Raw genomic sequence first — 17,343 nt, 5'->3', positions numbered from 1 at the left:
GGCGGGACTTCCGGCACTGCAGTTGCCCAGACCGCCGAGGGGTAGGGCCGGAAGTGGTGGTGGTGGTTTCGCTGAATGCGGCTGCGCCACGTCTGGCGCAGGACTTCCCTCCCTCCCTGCCTGGGGCGGCGGCGGGAGCAGCGCTGACGGATCCTCGCCTCTCCCTTCCCTCAGCGGTCGGTTCGTCGCGAGGCTGCGGCGGCGGCGGTGACAACGGCAGCGACATGTCGGACCTGGGGGACTGGTTCCGGAGCATCCCGCTGATCACCCGCTATTGGTTTGCCGGCTCCATCGCGGTGCCGCTCATCGGCAAACTGGGCCTCGTCAGCCCCGTCTACCTCTTCCTCTGGTCCGACGCCTTCATCAACCGTTTCCAGGTACGGGCCGCACTACAGCTCCCGGTGTGCCCCGCGGAGCCTGAGCCGGGAGGGAGCTCTGTCCAGGGCGCGCTGGGCATTCTGGGGGTTGTAGTAAGCGGCCTGGCCAGGGTTGCGGCGGGGGCTGGGCCCCGGCCCTTTCGCTGCCGCCCCGGGCGGAATCACCCACCCAGCAGCCCGTTAGAGTCACCGCGATCACCTCCAGCGGGAACACGGGTTCCTGCATAACCTACATAAGGCCTTACGGCTGAGCCCCGGGTTTAGCTGTTGTCTGCCTCTCCAGGCCCCGGGCCCCACACCAAGGTGATAGACGGTGATGCCTGGCCCTGCCCGGGACCCTGGGGGGCAGAAAGAAGGGCTGGGGCCCCTCAGGGGTCCTGTAGTTTGTCTTTCGTCTCAATCTAGTGTGTTTTTTCTCCTATGGTTTTTGGGGCCATTGTTTTGGCTGGCACTGGTGGTTGTGCCAAGGCACTCTCCAATCATAAAACCTGTGGTTGTGACTTCAGGTGACTTGCCCAGCTTCTGCTGTGTGATTGTGAGTTTGACGTCAAGGGTTACAGGCAGATGTGCAACGGTCCCAAACCAGTTGCTCTGATGCTACTGAGGCAAGGCTAAAGAAGAGCATCTTTTGCAGCTTCTTGCTGGGATTTTGAAAATGCTTGTGTGTTTGGGGTTGTCGGCTTCTGTGCCTAGCTATGGCTGACATAAACTAACAGCTGAAGTCCTGAGGTTTCAGATGTGCAGTGTTTTTGGGTGTGTTAGCAGTATCAAAAGTAGTTGCAATCTGATTATAGTCTTTTTTCTCACACTGAGAGTTTACAGGTGCAGTGTTCTGGTTTGCGGGAGTGTAGGGGGAGAGCACCCATTGGATGGACTGAAAATGAAAGTGAAGGAAGATAAAAGATTCCAACCTTTAAAAATACATGCATTCACTATATCTTCAGTGAAAAAGGCTGAGTGGGAAAAAAAAATAGCTCTATCTGTAGTTAGTTTCACATACTGTCCCCAAAATTTATTCCTTCTGAAACTGTGAGGATCCCAGTGCTCTATTTGGAGGTGCTGCTGCTTAAAAAACTCAGTCATAAATGGCCAGACGTGTTCTGCCCTTGCTGCATGCTGCCATGCAGTTTGCTGTGCCCGGTATTGGTAGCTGGGAGACTTTCTAAAGGAGGTGCAACACACTCAGAGCAGTGTGTGCTGTCTGGAATGGAGCACTAAAGGCTATTGTGTGGATTCCTGGCCTGTGTTCAACAGGTAAGGATGGCTTCTGCATGGGTGCTTTTAAAACAGGATAGCATCCTTGCAAGCCTATCCCTTTTCCACTGCAATAGACTCAATACTGAAGATGTGATGGAAGCAATCTGGGAAGTTGTGTCTTTATAGCTTTGCTTGTCAGATTTTAAAAAGCCCAAATCAACAAAACAAAACGCCAGCTGTAAAAGCTGCTGAAGCAGCAATAATTGATACTTGGGCTATTTTAATCTCCTCCTTAATCTTCCAAGTAATTGATAGCGAATGAGAGCAAGAAAGCTATGCGTATGTGTTCATTCTACAATATATAAATACATCTTTCTGTTTTGATCTGGACAGATCTGGCGGCCGATAACTGCAACTTTCTTCTTCCCAGTGGGACCTGGAACAGGATTTCTGTACTTGGTGAATTTGTATTTCTTGTATCAATATTCATCACGATTAGAAACAGGTATGTTATCTGTTAAATTGTATGCACATGGTGAACTCTGCCTGGAGTTGATAGAGACTAAGCACTATCAGATAGAGCTTCTGTTGGGAATGTTTGTGGTGATGGCGTTGTGGCTGATTCGGGTAGAATCATGAAAAAGGTGACGCATCTCTGTGCCCGCTTATGTTGGTCAATGGGAAACTGCTCTGAAATGGTTTTTCTGTGACTGACTCCTTCCCTTTGCCTGGGAGCCTGTTCATTTAGGATCTGAACTTGATACTCCTAGAATGATAGGATGGTTTGGGTTGCAAAGGACCTAAAGATCATCTAGTTCCAACCCCCCTGCCATGGGCAGGGATTCCTCAGATTAGACCATCTCACCCAAGGCTTTGTTCAACCTGGCCTTGAACACTGACAGGGATGGAGCATTCACAACTTCCCTGGGCAACTCATTCCAGTGCCTCACCACCCTCACAGTAAAGAACTCCTTCCTTATTTAACGTGATCTTCCCCTGTTTGAGTTTAAACCCATTACCCCTTGTTCTGTTGCTACAGTCACTTATGAAGAGTACCTCTCCAGCACCCTTGTAGGCCCCCTTCAGATACTGAAAGGCTCCTATGAGGTCTTCATGCAGCCTTCTCTACTCCAGGCTGAACAGCCTCGACTTTCTCAGCCTGTCTTTGTACGGCAGGTGCTCCAGCCCCTGATAATCTTTGTGGCCTCCTATGGCCTTGCTCCAACAGTTCCATGTCCTCTTTATGTTGAGGACACCAGAACTGCACAAAGCTTCAATAGGAGGGCCTGGTCCTTTTTGTTCTTGGATTTCAGGAAATGGGTGAGGGAGATTAAAAGGTGACATTGCCTCTTGTTTTCTTGTGACTGATGTCCTTTAACAGAGAAGAATGACAAAGCATATATAACAATGGATTTATCCATCTTGAGAAAATATCAATGTCAGCTTTTTCTTTTAAAACGGATGCTTAGCTGTGTTATTCTGTGTGTTACATGTACGCTCTGTCAAACAGAAATGTGAAAAAGCTAAGGAACAAGATGGATTTTCAGTTAGGGGGAAAAATTAACAGTGGAAGAAAGGAGACCAGGTAATGGATCATTTAAAAAAGGGGATTGTTGTTACAAGGTAGCTTTAAAACTGGTTTCATTTTGCATTGCACAGTTCATTAAAGCTAGAGAGAAATCTTTTCAGTGGAAGTAAATCACTAAATTACTTGCAAAACCAAGCTCCTCCTGAAAGCCTTGATGAGCAAGAATTTCACTGTAGTTCTAATGGTGTTTTAGAACTGATGGTGTAAGTGGAAATGCATTGCATGCTGATGTTTGGAAAGTCCCACATTAGAGAAGAGATCCCTGCTAAGCCTGTCATCCAGACAGCATTGTAGAATCCCATGTAAGCTGTAATACTAACAGTGATAGAGAGGAGTGGGGTCATATTATATTTGGTTGTTTTCTCAGTTAAAGTAAGTAGTAGTTTAATAGTTAGAAACAGTTCCTCCATTTCTGCAGTGTATTGTGAACACATGAGGATGCTGGCAACTACTGTGCAAAGCTATGTGTAGTAAGAGTTCCGAATTAATATATGCAAATTGTAAGACATCACTGCTTGTACATATACTTACAAAATGCTCTGGTTGTCTGTGCTGTGGCAGAAGTCTTATGAAAGGAAGTTAGTTCTTTCAGCAGTAAATTGACATTCCTGCTGTACAATGCATCTGGATTTTGGGAAGTCAGCTGTGTTGTTGTTTGGATCAATGCATTTCTTTTATATTATAGTCATTTTTCTGTGTATAAATGAAGTTCTTGATTAGATCAGTCCTCCCCTCTAAAAAAAGGCTTGAATCCTTTTGAGAGTGGGTGATGTATAAATTGCTGATAATATGTTCACAGGTGGAAATCAGCATGGATCTATGGGTCTATGCCTTCTTTTGTCTGTGAAACTGAGGAAGTGAAGCTTCTATTTTCAGGGTTGCACGTGGTTTTTGAGCATACACTGGTGTTGCATGCTAGCTTCAAATTTAGCTGTCAAAAATACCCATATGGTTTTGTATTGTGCTTGTGCTTTCTGAACAGGCTGACCTGGAGCTTCCTGAGGAAAAGGAGCTTGATGGGGTTTTGTTTTGTTTCTGTTGGAGCAGAACATAACAAATATCAACAGGGAAAGCAGAATATGCAGCTCACTCCCCAGCAGTATGGATGATGAGGTTATGAGTCTGCAGCTTGTCCCTGATGACTGGATTATACCCTGGGCCTTATTGAAGGACTTAGTGGGCTAGAGCTCACCTTGCCCTTGTGCTCAGCTTTTTGGCAGTGTATAGCTCAGTCTTCTTATAAAAATATTGGGAAGTCAACTTCAATAGTTTGTCCAATATTATTTTTAGTAATCTGCTAGGTAATGAGAAGTGATAAACTTTAAGGGGATAACATTTGCTTTGATTTCTTCCTATTCTGGAGGAATTCCTGTGCTGAGTATCTATAGGGTTAGTCAGCTTCCTTTTTATTTGTTTCTATTTGTTGCATGGCAATGGTAAGGAAAAACTTCCAGTTTATGTAGTTCTCCAACTTTAAAACTTTTCAACCAATAGTTTTGAAATGTTTTGAGTGTTTTGATTTTTTTTTCTCTTGTCATGTAACTTACATGGCTGAACTTAAATAATAAAATGACTAAAATATGAATTTTGGTTTCCATAGGCTGAGTTCCTGTAGTTATTCCAGAAAGCTAATAGATTTTTTTTTTTCTTTCTTTCATTTTTGGGAGACATGTGAAATACCTGTAGAAAGTCAAACAGTGCTAACATTTTATTATTAGCACATAATTCAGCTTATTTGTAGTGTGCTGAGTTTGCCACTGAGTGCTTTAGGTCTGTTTTCAGTGGTTTTCTCAGGCTTTCCTTGTCTGTGGGGGGCTATGTGGTAGTTGGTAGGAGTCTTGCTCGGATGCTGAGGTCCATGGCTGCCCTTTGCTACAGTTTGCAAGACTGAGAGCTTATGATTTTCATGTTTGCAAGGAGCTGTTGGGTGTGTGTGTGTGTGTTTAACCCTTGTCTCTGCCAGGTCCCAAACTCAACTGGGCGTCTAAATGTAATTTCATGAAGTATGACCTGCAGGGAATGTTACTCTGGTTTTTGTCTGTGTGTGTGTTTTATTTCCATTGTCGTGAAAAAATTTGACACACACTTGAAATAGGGAATGAAGCGACCAGTTCAGCTTAGAAGAAAGAACAGAACGATCTGCACGTGTACCCTCCTTGTCATGTACATTAATTTGTCTGGAGTATGAAAACTATTGTATCTCTTGACTCTGAGCAGATGATGCAAAGGGGATGCAATTTGCTTAAGTAAAGACTGGTTTTCACATGACTCTATTGTTAAACGTGGTGTCTCTGCCTTTGCTGTGCAAGTGTATTTATTGTGTGCTTCTGACTGTCAGCTTCTTACAAAGGATGGGATCCAACTCTATTTTGAAATTCTATGAAGTTAAAACCACTTATCTCCAGAATTGAAGTGTGGTGTGTTCTTTTTTGAAGTAGAAACACTGTGCACTTAATACAGTATGCTGAACATCCTAATTTTTGGTCTGTAGGTTGTTCTATTTTAAGGCTTTTTAAAATTAAATAAAAACGATAAACCACAGACTATATGTAAAGGCACAACTGTTATTAGCTGAGCTTTTCTTAGACTCCCTAAAGTAAAAAAAAACCCCTCTTATTTTCTTATCAAGATTTCAGTGTATTTCCTAATAATTCTTTTTATTTACAGGGGCTTTTGATGGAAGGCCAGCAGATTACATGTTCATGCTGCTGTTTAACTGGATCTGCATTGTTGTATCCTTCTGCTCATCATCAACTTAGAATATTTTGGTTCTCCTGTTTCTGCCTGAAATATGTTCAAAGGCCAGGTTTTAGCAACTGACAGTTTTATAATGTAGCAAATGTTCACAGGTGAGTTTTTCACCTCTGGAAAGGTAGCAAGTGATTTGCAAGGAGAATATTAATACATGTGCTAATACAAGTATGTGATCTGGGGTCTAGAGTTCTGCTTACATAAAGTTCAGCTTGTGTTGTGTGGGATTCTGTGGTTGTTCACTGTGTTCCTTCATTTAGCTGCTTCTAGGGGTTGCTGCATGAGTGAATTTGGTGTGGTTAAGCTGCCCTGTGAAAATTGGTCTGATCTCTGCTATTCCCTGTGTTGGAAATTCAGATGGCTTATGGAGAGACCCTTTTACCTGCTGGGTACAAGTCAGCTGAATTTGTCAAAGGAGTGCACTGAGCCAGCTTCCTGAAGAAACTGGGCTTGGTGATTTAGGGCTGTTGGAAAACAAGTTTTTCCATTCACTTTGCAGTTTTGCTGAATTTTCTTTTCAATTTTGAATACCAAAAACTGGGAGGAGTTGTTGACAGATCAGATGGTTGTGGAACCTTTTGGGGCTGCAGAAATGTGTTGGTCAAGAATCTCACGAAGCTTGGTAAAGGGAGGTTGTCCTGTCCCTGGGGAGGAACAGCCTCAGGCACCAGGAAAGACGGAGGACTGACAGTCTGCAAAGCAGCTTGGCAGAAAAGGCCCTGGTGTCCTCCTGGGCACCAAGTTCACCCTGAGCCAGCAGTGTGCTGTTGTGGCGAAGGTGGCCACTGGCCTCATAGGCTGTATTAGGCAAAGCATTGCCAGCAGCTTGAGGGAGGTGATTGCTCCTCTCTGTTCAGCCATTGTGAGATGTATGGAGGTGGCTGCGTCATGCTCCAGGTTCCCAAATACAAGAGAGACAGGGACATACAGGAGTGAGTCCAGTGAAAGGTCACAAAGGTGATTAAAGGGTTGGAGCATCTGTCACATGAGGAGAAGCTGAGAGAGCTCTGGAGTTGTGCAGTCTGGAGAACAGGAGGCTCAGGGTTTTCTTACCATAGAGTACTTTGGGTTAGAAGGGACTTCTAGAAGTCAGTTAGTCCAAACCTCCCACTCCCTGCACTAAGCAGGAACATCTTTAACTAAATCAGGTTGCTCAGAGCTCCATCCAACCTGGCCTTGAAGGTTTCCAAGTATGGGGCATCTACTGCCTCTCTGTAGGTGGTGTTTCACCACCTTCATCATTAAAAACTTCTTCCTTATATCTGGCCTGAATCTGCCCTCTGTTAGTTTGAAGCCATTACCCCTTGTCCTATTGCAACAGGCACTGCTAAAAAGTCTGTCCCCATCTTTCTTATAAGCCCCCTCAAAGTATTGAAAGGCTGCAATAAGGTGCTCCTGGAGACTTCTCCAGGCTGAACAACCGCAACTGTCTCCGCCTATCCTCATAGGAGAGGTGTTTCACCTTGCTGATCCTTTTTGTGTCCCTCCTCTGGACCAGGTCCATGTCTTTCCTGCACTGAGGACTCCAGAGCTGGATGCAGTACTCCATGCGAATAAATACCTAATGCAGGAGGAAGTAAAGGACATGGAACCAGGCTTCTCTTACTGGTGCTCAGTGGTGGGACATGAGAGAACCAGCACAAAATGAAGCTCAGAAAAATCCATTTAAATGTAAGGAAAACCGTTTTTACTGTAAGGACAGTCCAGCACTGGCATGGGTTGTCAAGAGATGTTGTGGGATCTCCATCCTTGGAGATGCTCCCATTCTGTGCTGTTGTCACTTCCTTGTAGCAATTTGTGGTGGCACAGCATGTGGAAAAAAGGGAGTGGTGACATTGTTGTGAACCAGATAGAGCCAGGAGAGCTAGCCTGTAGAAATGCTGTTGCCATTATCAATAGATAACTATCTCCAGTTGCATGCCACTGTATGGAGGGAATTGCTGCTACTGCTAGTCCTGTTGAACCACAGCAGTAACCGGGCAAACAACATGCATTTAGTTATGTTAAGAAAACTACCAGCTACATTGTGATTGCATGCTGTTGCCTGTGAGCTATTACATGAATCTGATTGTGACTTGACTTTCAAAGTGGTCATTTAAAAGCTTCCAGTTGTTTGTTCCCTGTATGATATAGGGAGCAACCTGGAAACATGATCTGGGAAAATGCTTGATGCTATTTTATATGCATTCATGAACTGTTAAAAGCATTCTGATCATAGCAAAATTCTTCAGCAGTTGTTTCTGCTCAGCAGTTACTACAGCAAGTAGATCCTTTGGGTTCCAAGGTAGCAGAGTACTATTAAAAGCCTTAAAATTATTTTTTTCCCCTGTGACTCAGTGTCAATATATTGGTATTTTTTTTAATGATCCAATATTTCTTTAGTTAGAAAACCAACACTTTAGTCTTTAAAAAAACTAATGAAAGAATCCATCTGTTAAACTTGTAACATGCTTTTATGGATGGACTGATGGAGTTTGTAGTTAGCTGGTTTCATCAGGGAGGAAAGGCCAGTCCCTCAGCCCTTGGAGTAATGACTTGAGGAGGTAGCTTGAAAAGCTACTGAAAAGCAGTTACTGAAACTAAGTGTGTAAATCTGTAGATCATTGGAGGTTTTGCATTTTTTCCAGTGGTTTACTTAATACTCCACAGTTTTAAACATTAAAGGTTTTTGCATGTGTGTTCAGTGTGTATGTGCAGCTTTTTGTTCTAGTCTGTCAGATTTTACTACATTTTCCTCAATGGTGCAATGGTAGATAACTGGCTTGGCAATGGACATGCAGGTAAGTGTGGGTCAGTTTCTTACATAATTTATGGAACTTTCTGGCTGCTTAATGACTTTATAGAGGGCATTATCGACATAACTGTGGGATATAGTTAAGCTGGGCTGGTTTAGTTTGTATCAAAAAGGACTGCTGTGGGTGTATTGTTAGGTTTTAAGTTTGGGCCAGCCTCAGTTGGCATTACAAGCCTTATCTGACTCCCAAACTTAGTTTGGGAGTCAAAGAGTGAATACTAGCTCTTTGTGCAGTCAGGAAGCATTCAGTCCTTTACTAAAATGGACACAAGATGTCACTTATGCTCTGTTTCTTCTGTTGAATGTGGATCTGCATTCTTACTTTTTTATCTAAAAATGATTCTTGGGTTCATTAGTCTTACATTTAGCGTGCCTTTTATTTGGCAACAGAAGATCTTTTGGGGGGAAAAATGCAGCTTCAGATTCAGATAAGAACTGTGAAGTGCAAAATCCTCACAAGAATGATTAAAATGCTAGTCTAAAGAATCAGTTTCTGTGAGGTAGTTCTTATCTCCCCAGATATTAAGGGGGAAATGGAGGAGTGTTTCTTGGACACAACAGACTATCAGATAACTGCATGTCTTCAGCCTGCCTCTGCTGTTCTCTCCTCATCTCATTATGTCCCTGTCACTCAAAGCCTGCACTAATATCTCTAATATTCTCTGCAAAATTATCTTAGAATTTATTAGATCACTTCTCAGGCTCCCCTGGTAGACAGAAATAGTGATTGTGCATCTGCAGTCAGCACTGAGCTCTCGTAAGGGCTGTTCGTAAATTCACTTCAACCTTTTCTGCTGTGGGGAAGATGCCCCAAAATTCTTTAAAAGCATTCTGAAGCCACCCATGTGTTGCGTGAATTTTAGAGTGATTGTATTGATTTGTATTTTTTATAAATGTACTTAAAATGGTTTTATATCTGCATAGAAAGTATTGCCTAAAAGAGAATTAGCTGATTTATGTGCAGATGTGCTTTTCTTCCAAATAAGGGTTTTTTCCTTGTATTGAGCGGCTTGCTTGAAAGTGAGAAGATAGAGTAGGATAGCTGGGCCTCTGTTTCCATCTGTAATACTTTAAGAAATTAGATATTACTTTCTTTTTCCAGTAAAATAAAAATGGTTTAAATAAAGACCTAAAGGTGCTTGTGTGATGAGTCAGGCTGTTGGTGCACTGTAGGGCGTGGAGAAAGCTGGACTGGTGCCCGTGTGCTGACTTTAGCATGAAACCTGTTGAATAGTGGCACCCCTGAAGGGATGACTTTTAACCTCTCTTCCAAACACATCAGCTGGCTCAAAGCATTAAACCAGCTCACAGAAATGTTGCTGGTACAGTCTGTCTTCAGTTCAGAAATCAGCATAGTTTAAATAGTGCTTTGTATTTGTTTCACTAGAAATAGCCCATCAGCTAATACATAGTCACAGTAAGGAGATACTTGAAATGGTCTCATCTCCTGGCATGGAGCATGGGTTAACCCCAAGTTCTTCCAAGGTGGCTTTGCCAAGGTTGGCTGCAGTACTCTGAAGTGGTGATTTACTCATGCACCTTCCCTCTGTGGTGCCCTGAGGAGGACATAGCTGGCAATTTGGTGGAGTAGGACTTCATCTGGTGTATTAGCTTAGCCCCAGATGAGCGTGTTTGGGTTAGCGCCCTGGGTTGTGATGGAAAGGATTGTGGCACAGGCACGTTGCTGGCTCTGGTGTAGGTATGCTATCAAGCAATTGGGAGCAGAGTTTGCCACAGCTGCTCTTTCACTGTGTTGCAAGTTGGAGCCCTTTGCTTGGCATAGTCTTGCAAAAGAGAATGACCGAGTAGGCTCTTCTGCTTAACTTTCTCAATATCTTTGAACAGATCTGTGACACATGATGGCAGAGATTCTGGGGCAGTCTTTAAAGCTTTTGCTGTTGTATCATGCTTATAAGTCATTTTGAAGCTTATAGTTTCTGCTACCTGTTTAAGTTTCTCAGGCTTCTGTGAAAGTAATAGTAACTTTTTGCCTTGTTTTTGACATTGTAGCTGCTGATGATTCCACTCATCATGTCAGTACTTTATGTGTGGGCCCAGCTGAACAGAGACATGATTGTATCGTTTTGGTTTGGAACAAGATTTAAGGTATGTCAGACAGGATATTGGAAGGGTTTCTGTCCAGAAGATGCACATGAAGATGAGGAGTAAAACATTTATATTTTTTCTTATTAAAAATGTCCCATGCTTTCACATAGCTATATACTCCTTGAGATGCAACAAAGATGAAATTTCTTGGTCTTCCATATAGTGTGGCTTTACTGAAAGATGTCCTGACAACTGAAATTCATCAGTCTGAAAAGAGGGGAAAAAATTCCTGATAAATATTCAACTGGATAAAAGCTGAATATAGTGACACCAAAGTGACAAAATGTTGATACTTTAAATTGTTCCTGTGCAACCTCATCTGTTTCTGCCAGATCTTCCAGTGAAGTCTTTTGATCGCTGTTTCCAGACCTTCTTAAAATCAGAAATGTTAGGACTTTGAGATGTAAGTGTGCTGTGGAACACAGAGTGCAAAAGAGGCATGTACTTAAAAAGTTTAAATGAGGGATACCTGTCTGAAAATGTTAGTGGTGGCTTAGTTTGGAGTATCCTACCTTGTTAGATGGAATCTGCTTAAGGTAGTAAACGGGTTTGTGTAATGCCTACAACATTGAGGTGATAATCACACTTCTTAGTGCAGTGGAAAGTTGAGCAGGTTTATGTACTTAACTTGTACTTACAACTTCTCTGTCTTCATTACTTTCTTTTTCAGGCCTGTTACCTTCCATGGGTTATTTTGGGATTCAACTATATCATTGGTGGATCGTACGTATTTATTTATATGGCCAATTTGAAGTTATTATAGCTTTTATGGCTATTAAACTTTTGCTGAATTTAGAAGTGATATTAAAATAAGAGGCTTAAAGCTGTATAATCTGACAATGCTTAGTGTTACATGGTGGTCATTTAAGATAAAAGCAAAGAGGAGAGATGCATGTGAGAACTACAGAATGTAGGTGAGGGAAAAGTAATAAAAATCTGGTTTATTTTCTAGGAAATGTGTGCATTAGGCTTTTTTCTTATTAAAAGAGTACTGGACAGTAAAGAAAGATGTCACCTTGTATGACCAGCCATCATTACTAGTTTTAGAAGCAAATTTAGCTTGACTCTGATAGTGCTGTAACTACTTTTCCTCACAGCCTTGCCCAACATGATGTTTTTATCAGCTTGTGAAGTAAGGAAAAATGGCAGTAGAGTGCCATATTAGCACCTGCTGAATTCATTGGTCTGTCTTGGGTTTCTTTGACTAAACTCCATGGTGCACAAATCCCCTCTGTGCACGGTCTTTCTTATTGGTGCCCTCAATTGGTTTGGGCCTCTTGGTGCCGCTGTAACACAGTTAGTGACAATAACAAGTTACGTGCTTGATTTATAAAAGGAGGAGATGGTACAGCAAAACCAAATTTCCTTTTCTGGCTGTGCCTCCTACTGACTCATCTGTCACTTGAGAAAACTGCTTGCTGTTAGATACCTACTGTTTCTATGCATGACAGAAGATACTCAGGGGCCTCCATTCAGCAGTGTTTTCGCAGAACTGGGAACAAAACAGTTCAGTACAGCAAGGAGACAGGTTGTCCAGTGAAAACAGCAGTAACTTCTCAAGCTCAACAGACTATTATTTGAGACACTAATAGCTGTACGGTCTAATTCCTTGGTGTAAACAAGTATTTAATTGCACTTTCAGTGCAGACTGTAGAGAAGGCTTGGAAGGGAGGGTGGAACAGCCTGTGGATGTGTTGGCACAGAAGGTTGGCTGTTCTTTAGAAGTGGCTGTAAACTGCTGAGGGAAGGGAAATTTTCAGCAATGCCCATGGCAGGTGAACAGTAGTAACTGGCAGAAGATGGGCACTCATTTATTTTCAGAGAAGACAATTTGTGAAACAGTTCTTTTTCTTTTGCCTTGCAGAGTCATCAATGAGCTGATAGGAAATCTGGTTGGACATCTATATTTCTTCTTAATGTTTAAATATCCAATGGATTTGGGAGGAAGGAATTTTCTGTCCACACCTCAGTTCCTGTAAGCTGGCTTTATTCTATAGCTCACTGTTTCTTGGGTCAAGTTTTCTGTATTGTTCATCAGACATATTTGCTGGGATTGTAAGGTGTGATACACTTTGCTAAATCAGCCTGCTTCAGACTGTCATATTGACTGTGCTGCTGAGTCACAAAAAATACTGAGTTTCTTGTAAATGGCCCATGTGAGAGTTCTTTGTTACCTCTATGGATGGCTTGTGTCCTTTACCCACTGTAAAGAGTGAGAGTAAAAGTCATAGTTCCGCTTTCGAGTCAAGCTGTAGTAAAGTGAACTCCCTAATAATCATTAGATACTACTGTAAACCCCCCAGTTTTCTCCTGTCAATGATCTTTAATCTGTATGTCCATGTATCAGTACAGTAGCTACCCGTTCAGCAACCTGTAACAATAGTAGGAGTCAGTTGTAGACTTGTTCAGGTCTAAAATACATATTCTGTTTTGCAGTCCTTACTAGTCACCTTGACTGAGGCTGCTTGTCTTGGTTTCTGAAGTGCTTTTTTACTCTTCTGGCATTTAAGTGCTACATCAGAAGCTGAAGTTTGTAGCTTCCGTTGCCCTTTTGGGTTGTAAATACTCCTTCTGTACCAAACTTTAGATAGCAACTCAGTTAACCCTTTTTATAACATAAACATGTAGTTTATGTTATAGAAGATGCAAACTTGAATTACAGTTATACTTTCTGTAGAAGTTGTAGTGAGTAAGCAAACTTCATGTTTGAGTTTTCAAGCCCTTCTGGTAAACCACATTTTCCATAAAGATTAGAAGATAAAATGCTTTTTTGAAATGTCTTTCAAGGTAATAACAGCTCTGAAATTGCCATCAATCTTGTTAGTGATGTGCAATTTTCTTGATTCCTCATAGATGTATTTAACTTTTCTCTGTATTTGAGAAGCAGGAGCAGAAGTACTGCAAGTATCTCCACAAAGGCATAAATTCTGCCTTTGCACTCTAATGTTTTGTTTAAAAAAAAAAAGAAAAAGATACATTTAATACAATAATGAACAACTTTTTCTATACAGGAATATTTTTCTTGTATAAAGGAATCTGGGTTTTATGTGTGAGCTGCAGATTTTAGTGGTCAAATTCAGCAAGGGATTTGCTGGAGTTTGGTGTATTGTAGAGCTGAAATGACTATGCATTGGTGGCATCCCTTGCAAAATGCAGAAGCTGTATGTTAGATCACTCTGTTTTTTCCCTTGTGTTTGGATTATTCTATCTAACCATATCTCAGAGATGGAAGTTCCCCACAATTCTCATTCCTCATTGTGCTGAGGGCTTAGATTTGCGAAGAATTCTGTGAAGAATTAAACTGTGAAAAGCTGGTATTATTGTGAAGTCTAGCACCTAAAGGGAAATGTATGGAAAAGTAGCCTGTCATTTGCCCCCAAGGTATATTTGTTTCTCAAACTCTCTCCTCTTCTGGCTTGTCCTAGGTATCGCTGGCTGCCAAATAGGAGAGGAGGAGTGTCAGGGTTTGGTGTCCCACCTGCTAGCATGAGAAGAGCTGCAGAAGATCAGCAGGGTGGTGGAAGACACAACTGGGGCCAAGGTTTCCGGCTAGGTGACCAGTGAAGAACTCCTGCCCTTTGAAAACACCAACTCTTCAGTTTTAATTGGACGTAGAACCGACCCTTCCTGGTGCAGAGCATGCTTAAGAACTGAGCTCTCTGTAGTACTGTTGGATTTAACTGATAAAAAAGAATGTTTCTGGTTCAAGAGAAAATAAAAAACTCCAGAAGGGAAAAATGTAGATCTTACTCCAGGTTAGCCAGTAGTGTCCAATTTTATTCTGCCATTAAAAAAAGCCTTCTTTATACAGTATTGTCTGTGTGTCACAACAGACATCCATTATGCCATCTTATTCTGTGATGGGATGGAACAAGCTAATGGTATGTCTCACCTGGTATATTGAAAGCTTTGTTGACTGGTAGGGTAAGAATCCAGTGTGAGGCAGATGATTCAAACTAACCCCTGAATTTAGGAGGCTGACTATTTCCATAGCTGTACTGGAGTCCCAGGGTCTTTGGAAACATTATTTAAGTGATATCTTCTGCATTCATAAAGCCAAGTGCTAATGTTTCATTTCCATTGTTAGGCTGTATTTTGAGGGGAGTATTTTTTCTTGCTGTGCTGTCCTACTTGCTACAGCATGGGCTGGGCAAGACTAAGGATAAGAGGGCTTTCATTTGCAATGGCAATAACATATTAACAAGACTGAAATCTCTGAACTCTTCATGGCATATTATAAGGCTTGTTCTGCTCACAATGAAGTTAGCTAGCTTGGGTTTTTTTCCCTTAAGATCTGTGAATTCTTGGCTTCAGGGTTTCTGTTTTGATTGCAAAATTGGGTAGCACAAATACTCTTAAGCTAGAACATGTAACATATCATTGTGGTTAATGTCAAGGGTACTGACTGCAGCATTATGTTTGTTATCTGAATCTTCAACTTTCTCTTAAAAGCTTTAAGGCATCAAAGAATCAAAGCTGGAAATAATTTTTTCCAGGGTCAAGATACAATAGAACAGTTTTTTTTACTTCAGGACTCTTTCATTGTCAAATAAGACATTGCATACACTGTTCATTACTTTTGGTGAAACATTTTGACATGGAAAAGGGATTGATTCTGTACAGAGTAGCTTTCCTCATAGTGGGTTCCATGGGCAGAGCACAGGGTGAAGATCCAGGAGGCTGCAAGGTGTGGTTGTTACTGACTCACTGCATGGACTTGAGCAAACTTCTTACTTATCTCAGTATTCTCAGCTGTAAGGAGGACTCATGCATGTCTCATGGCATTCTTAAAAGTAGCTGTCCTCAACTCCCCTAGGTGTGAGCTACTAGTGAGCAAGGTAAGGCTTGGGTTCACATAAATGACAACACTGAAGCCAGGAACACAATTACTCTGAGCTTAACCAAGACTTCTGAGTTGGAATATAGTTGGTTACCTTTTGGTTTATAGTTGCAGAAAGAAGAGCACTCTCACTAGGATGACATTCAAATCTCTGGCCGAATTTCCCTTTAGCAAGGTTTTTTTACTGGATAGGCAGAGCACAGAAAGCTGTTCTGCCCCAGCTTAGGTGTCTCAGGTATCTGTAAGTAGGTGGAGTGAATCTGGGCCAAAACATTTTTATTACTGCTTTGTTTCTTCAGTAAACCTGGCTTCTGAAGGTTTAAGAACTTGTCAATGTAATATGGCATGGAACTGAGTGAAAAGCAAGCAGTTGGCCTGGAAGTTTTTAGCTGGCTTGCCTGAAAAAAAATGCATGCTCCATTTCTTTATAGCAGCTCAAGGTTTTGATTTGGCTTCTCAAAAAGTGTAGAAGGCTGGTAATGATCTCATTGTGTGCTTAGGTCTTACAGAAACTTGGAGTTCAGAACTCACCTGCCATTTTTGTCCATTCAGTGATGAGTTTTAACAATGCTCTTGGCCCTGTATAAAATGTAGGCAGAAGAGAAGACTCCACAGTGTTGTAAATACTCATCTGTTATTGACTGACAATGTCATTAGGTGCTCAAAGTACAAATTTTGAGAACCTTCATTTATATAGGAGTCATGATGCAGCTGGTCATTTTAGTCATAGTAATATCACTCGTCTCCAAAGCATTTGTCTTCATTTTGAGTCAGAACCTAACTGTTACATGAAGATGCAATAGTTTGTGACTCAGCTAAACCCCTGGCACACTCAAATTGCAAAACACTTTTGTAGAGAAGGCCAGAGGGAAGGTTTGAGTGGGAGGAAGCATGGCAAAAGTCATTGTCCTGTCCCAGTGCACTGTTCTGGCTCTTGCTTTCAAGCACATCCTACTTCCCTAAATTAAGAGAAAAAGGTTTGCAAGGAAAGTAGACTTCTGATAAGTCTTGATTAGCTTTTGAGCTGCTTCAGGTCAATTTACATTGGTTTATGGAAAATTCACTTTGGAATTCCATATTATGAGCTTGGTTCATTTGCTTCTCCCTTGTCACTTGAACTGAAGCACTGTTCATCCTCCAGTGTATGCTGACAATGATGGTCTCTTGTTAAATGAGTACCTCTTTTCTTATTTTGTACAGATAATTTCCCTTTTTGTAATCAGTTTTTGTTGGCAAAGTTTTAAATTAAAGTTTTAATCTCTGTTGCTGTCTCTTTCGCTAAATCATATTTCAGCTGAAGTCAAGCCTTGTGATCTTCATGTCTCTGGGGAGTGCCTGGCAGCTGCACTGTGACACCACCTCCTGCTGTTGAGAAAAGTACTCAAGAAAATGACCTGCTTTGGGGTGGGAGCATTGTCTTCTCTGATCAGTTGCAAAATTGTAAAGGCATTTTCTTTGTCTCTGTTTATCACCATGAGTTTTGGCAGTCTGTGTCCTTCCTGGGCTTTTTACATTTTACAGCTTTTTTTGTACACTTGATTATTCATCCTTTATTGTCCCCTGGGAGGAAACATCCTTCTACTCACCTCCAGACTGTGTGGGATTGGTAGAGCTCACTCGCTTTTCCTGGCGTAAGCTTGGTATTCTACAGTATGCTCTCTCTGTCCAGCCAGATGCGCAGAGCTGCTAG

At 41.9% G+C, this 17,343-nt stretch overlaps 1 protein-coding gene across 1 annotated transcript; it reads left to right on the top strand.

Moving 5' to 3' along the window:
- The first annotated feature begins 62 nt into the window (after window positions 1–62).
- On the top strand, window positions 63–16,916 carry DERL1 (derlin 1). Its single transcript, XM_061373474.1, has 8 exons — window positions 63–377; window positions 1,968–2,079; window positions 5,830–5,894; window positions 8,667–8,693; window positions 10,718–10,813; window positions 11,484–11,536; window positions 12,678–12,788; window positions 14,239–16,916. The coding sequence occupies exons 1-8, from the start codon at window positions 225–227 to the stop codon at window positions 14,375–14,377; spliced, it is 756 nt and encodes a 251-aa protein (XP_061229458.1). The 5' UTR covers window positions 63–224; the 3' UTR covers window positions 14,378–16,916.
- Window positions 16,917–17,343: the final 427 nt, after the last annotated feature.

Source organism: Neopsephotus bourkii, unplaced genomic scaffold, assembly GCF_033783945.1.
Source record: "Neopsephotus bourkii isolate Nb327-2 ecotype Australia unplaced genomic scaffold, CSIRO-AGI_Nbou_v1 NB_1630, whole genome shotgun sequence".
Lineage (NCBI taxonomy): Eukaryota > Metazoa > Chordata > Aves > Psittaciformes > Psittacidae > Neopsephotus > Neopsephotus bourkii.
Note: the sequence above shows the minus strand (reverse complement) of the source record. Positions and strands in the feature narration are given on the sequence as shown.

Excerpts from the sequence above, each read along its gene's own strand:
- DERL1 (XM_061373474.1), top strand. The coding sequence starts at position 225 with ATGTCGGACCTGGGGGACTGGTTCCGGAGCATCCCGCTGATCACCCGC. Across the intron at positions 8,694-10,717 it reads GCTTGGCAATGGACATGCAG|CTGCTGATGATTCCACTCAT; the intron begins GTAAGTGTGGGT and ends TTGACATTGTAG. Across the intron at positions 10,814-11,483 it reads GGTTTGGAACAAGATTTAAG|GCCTGTTACCTTCCATGGGT; the intron begins GTATGTCAGACA and ends TTTCTTTTTCAG.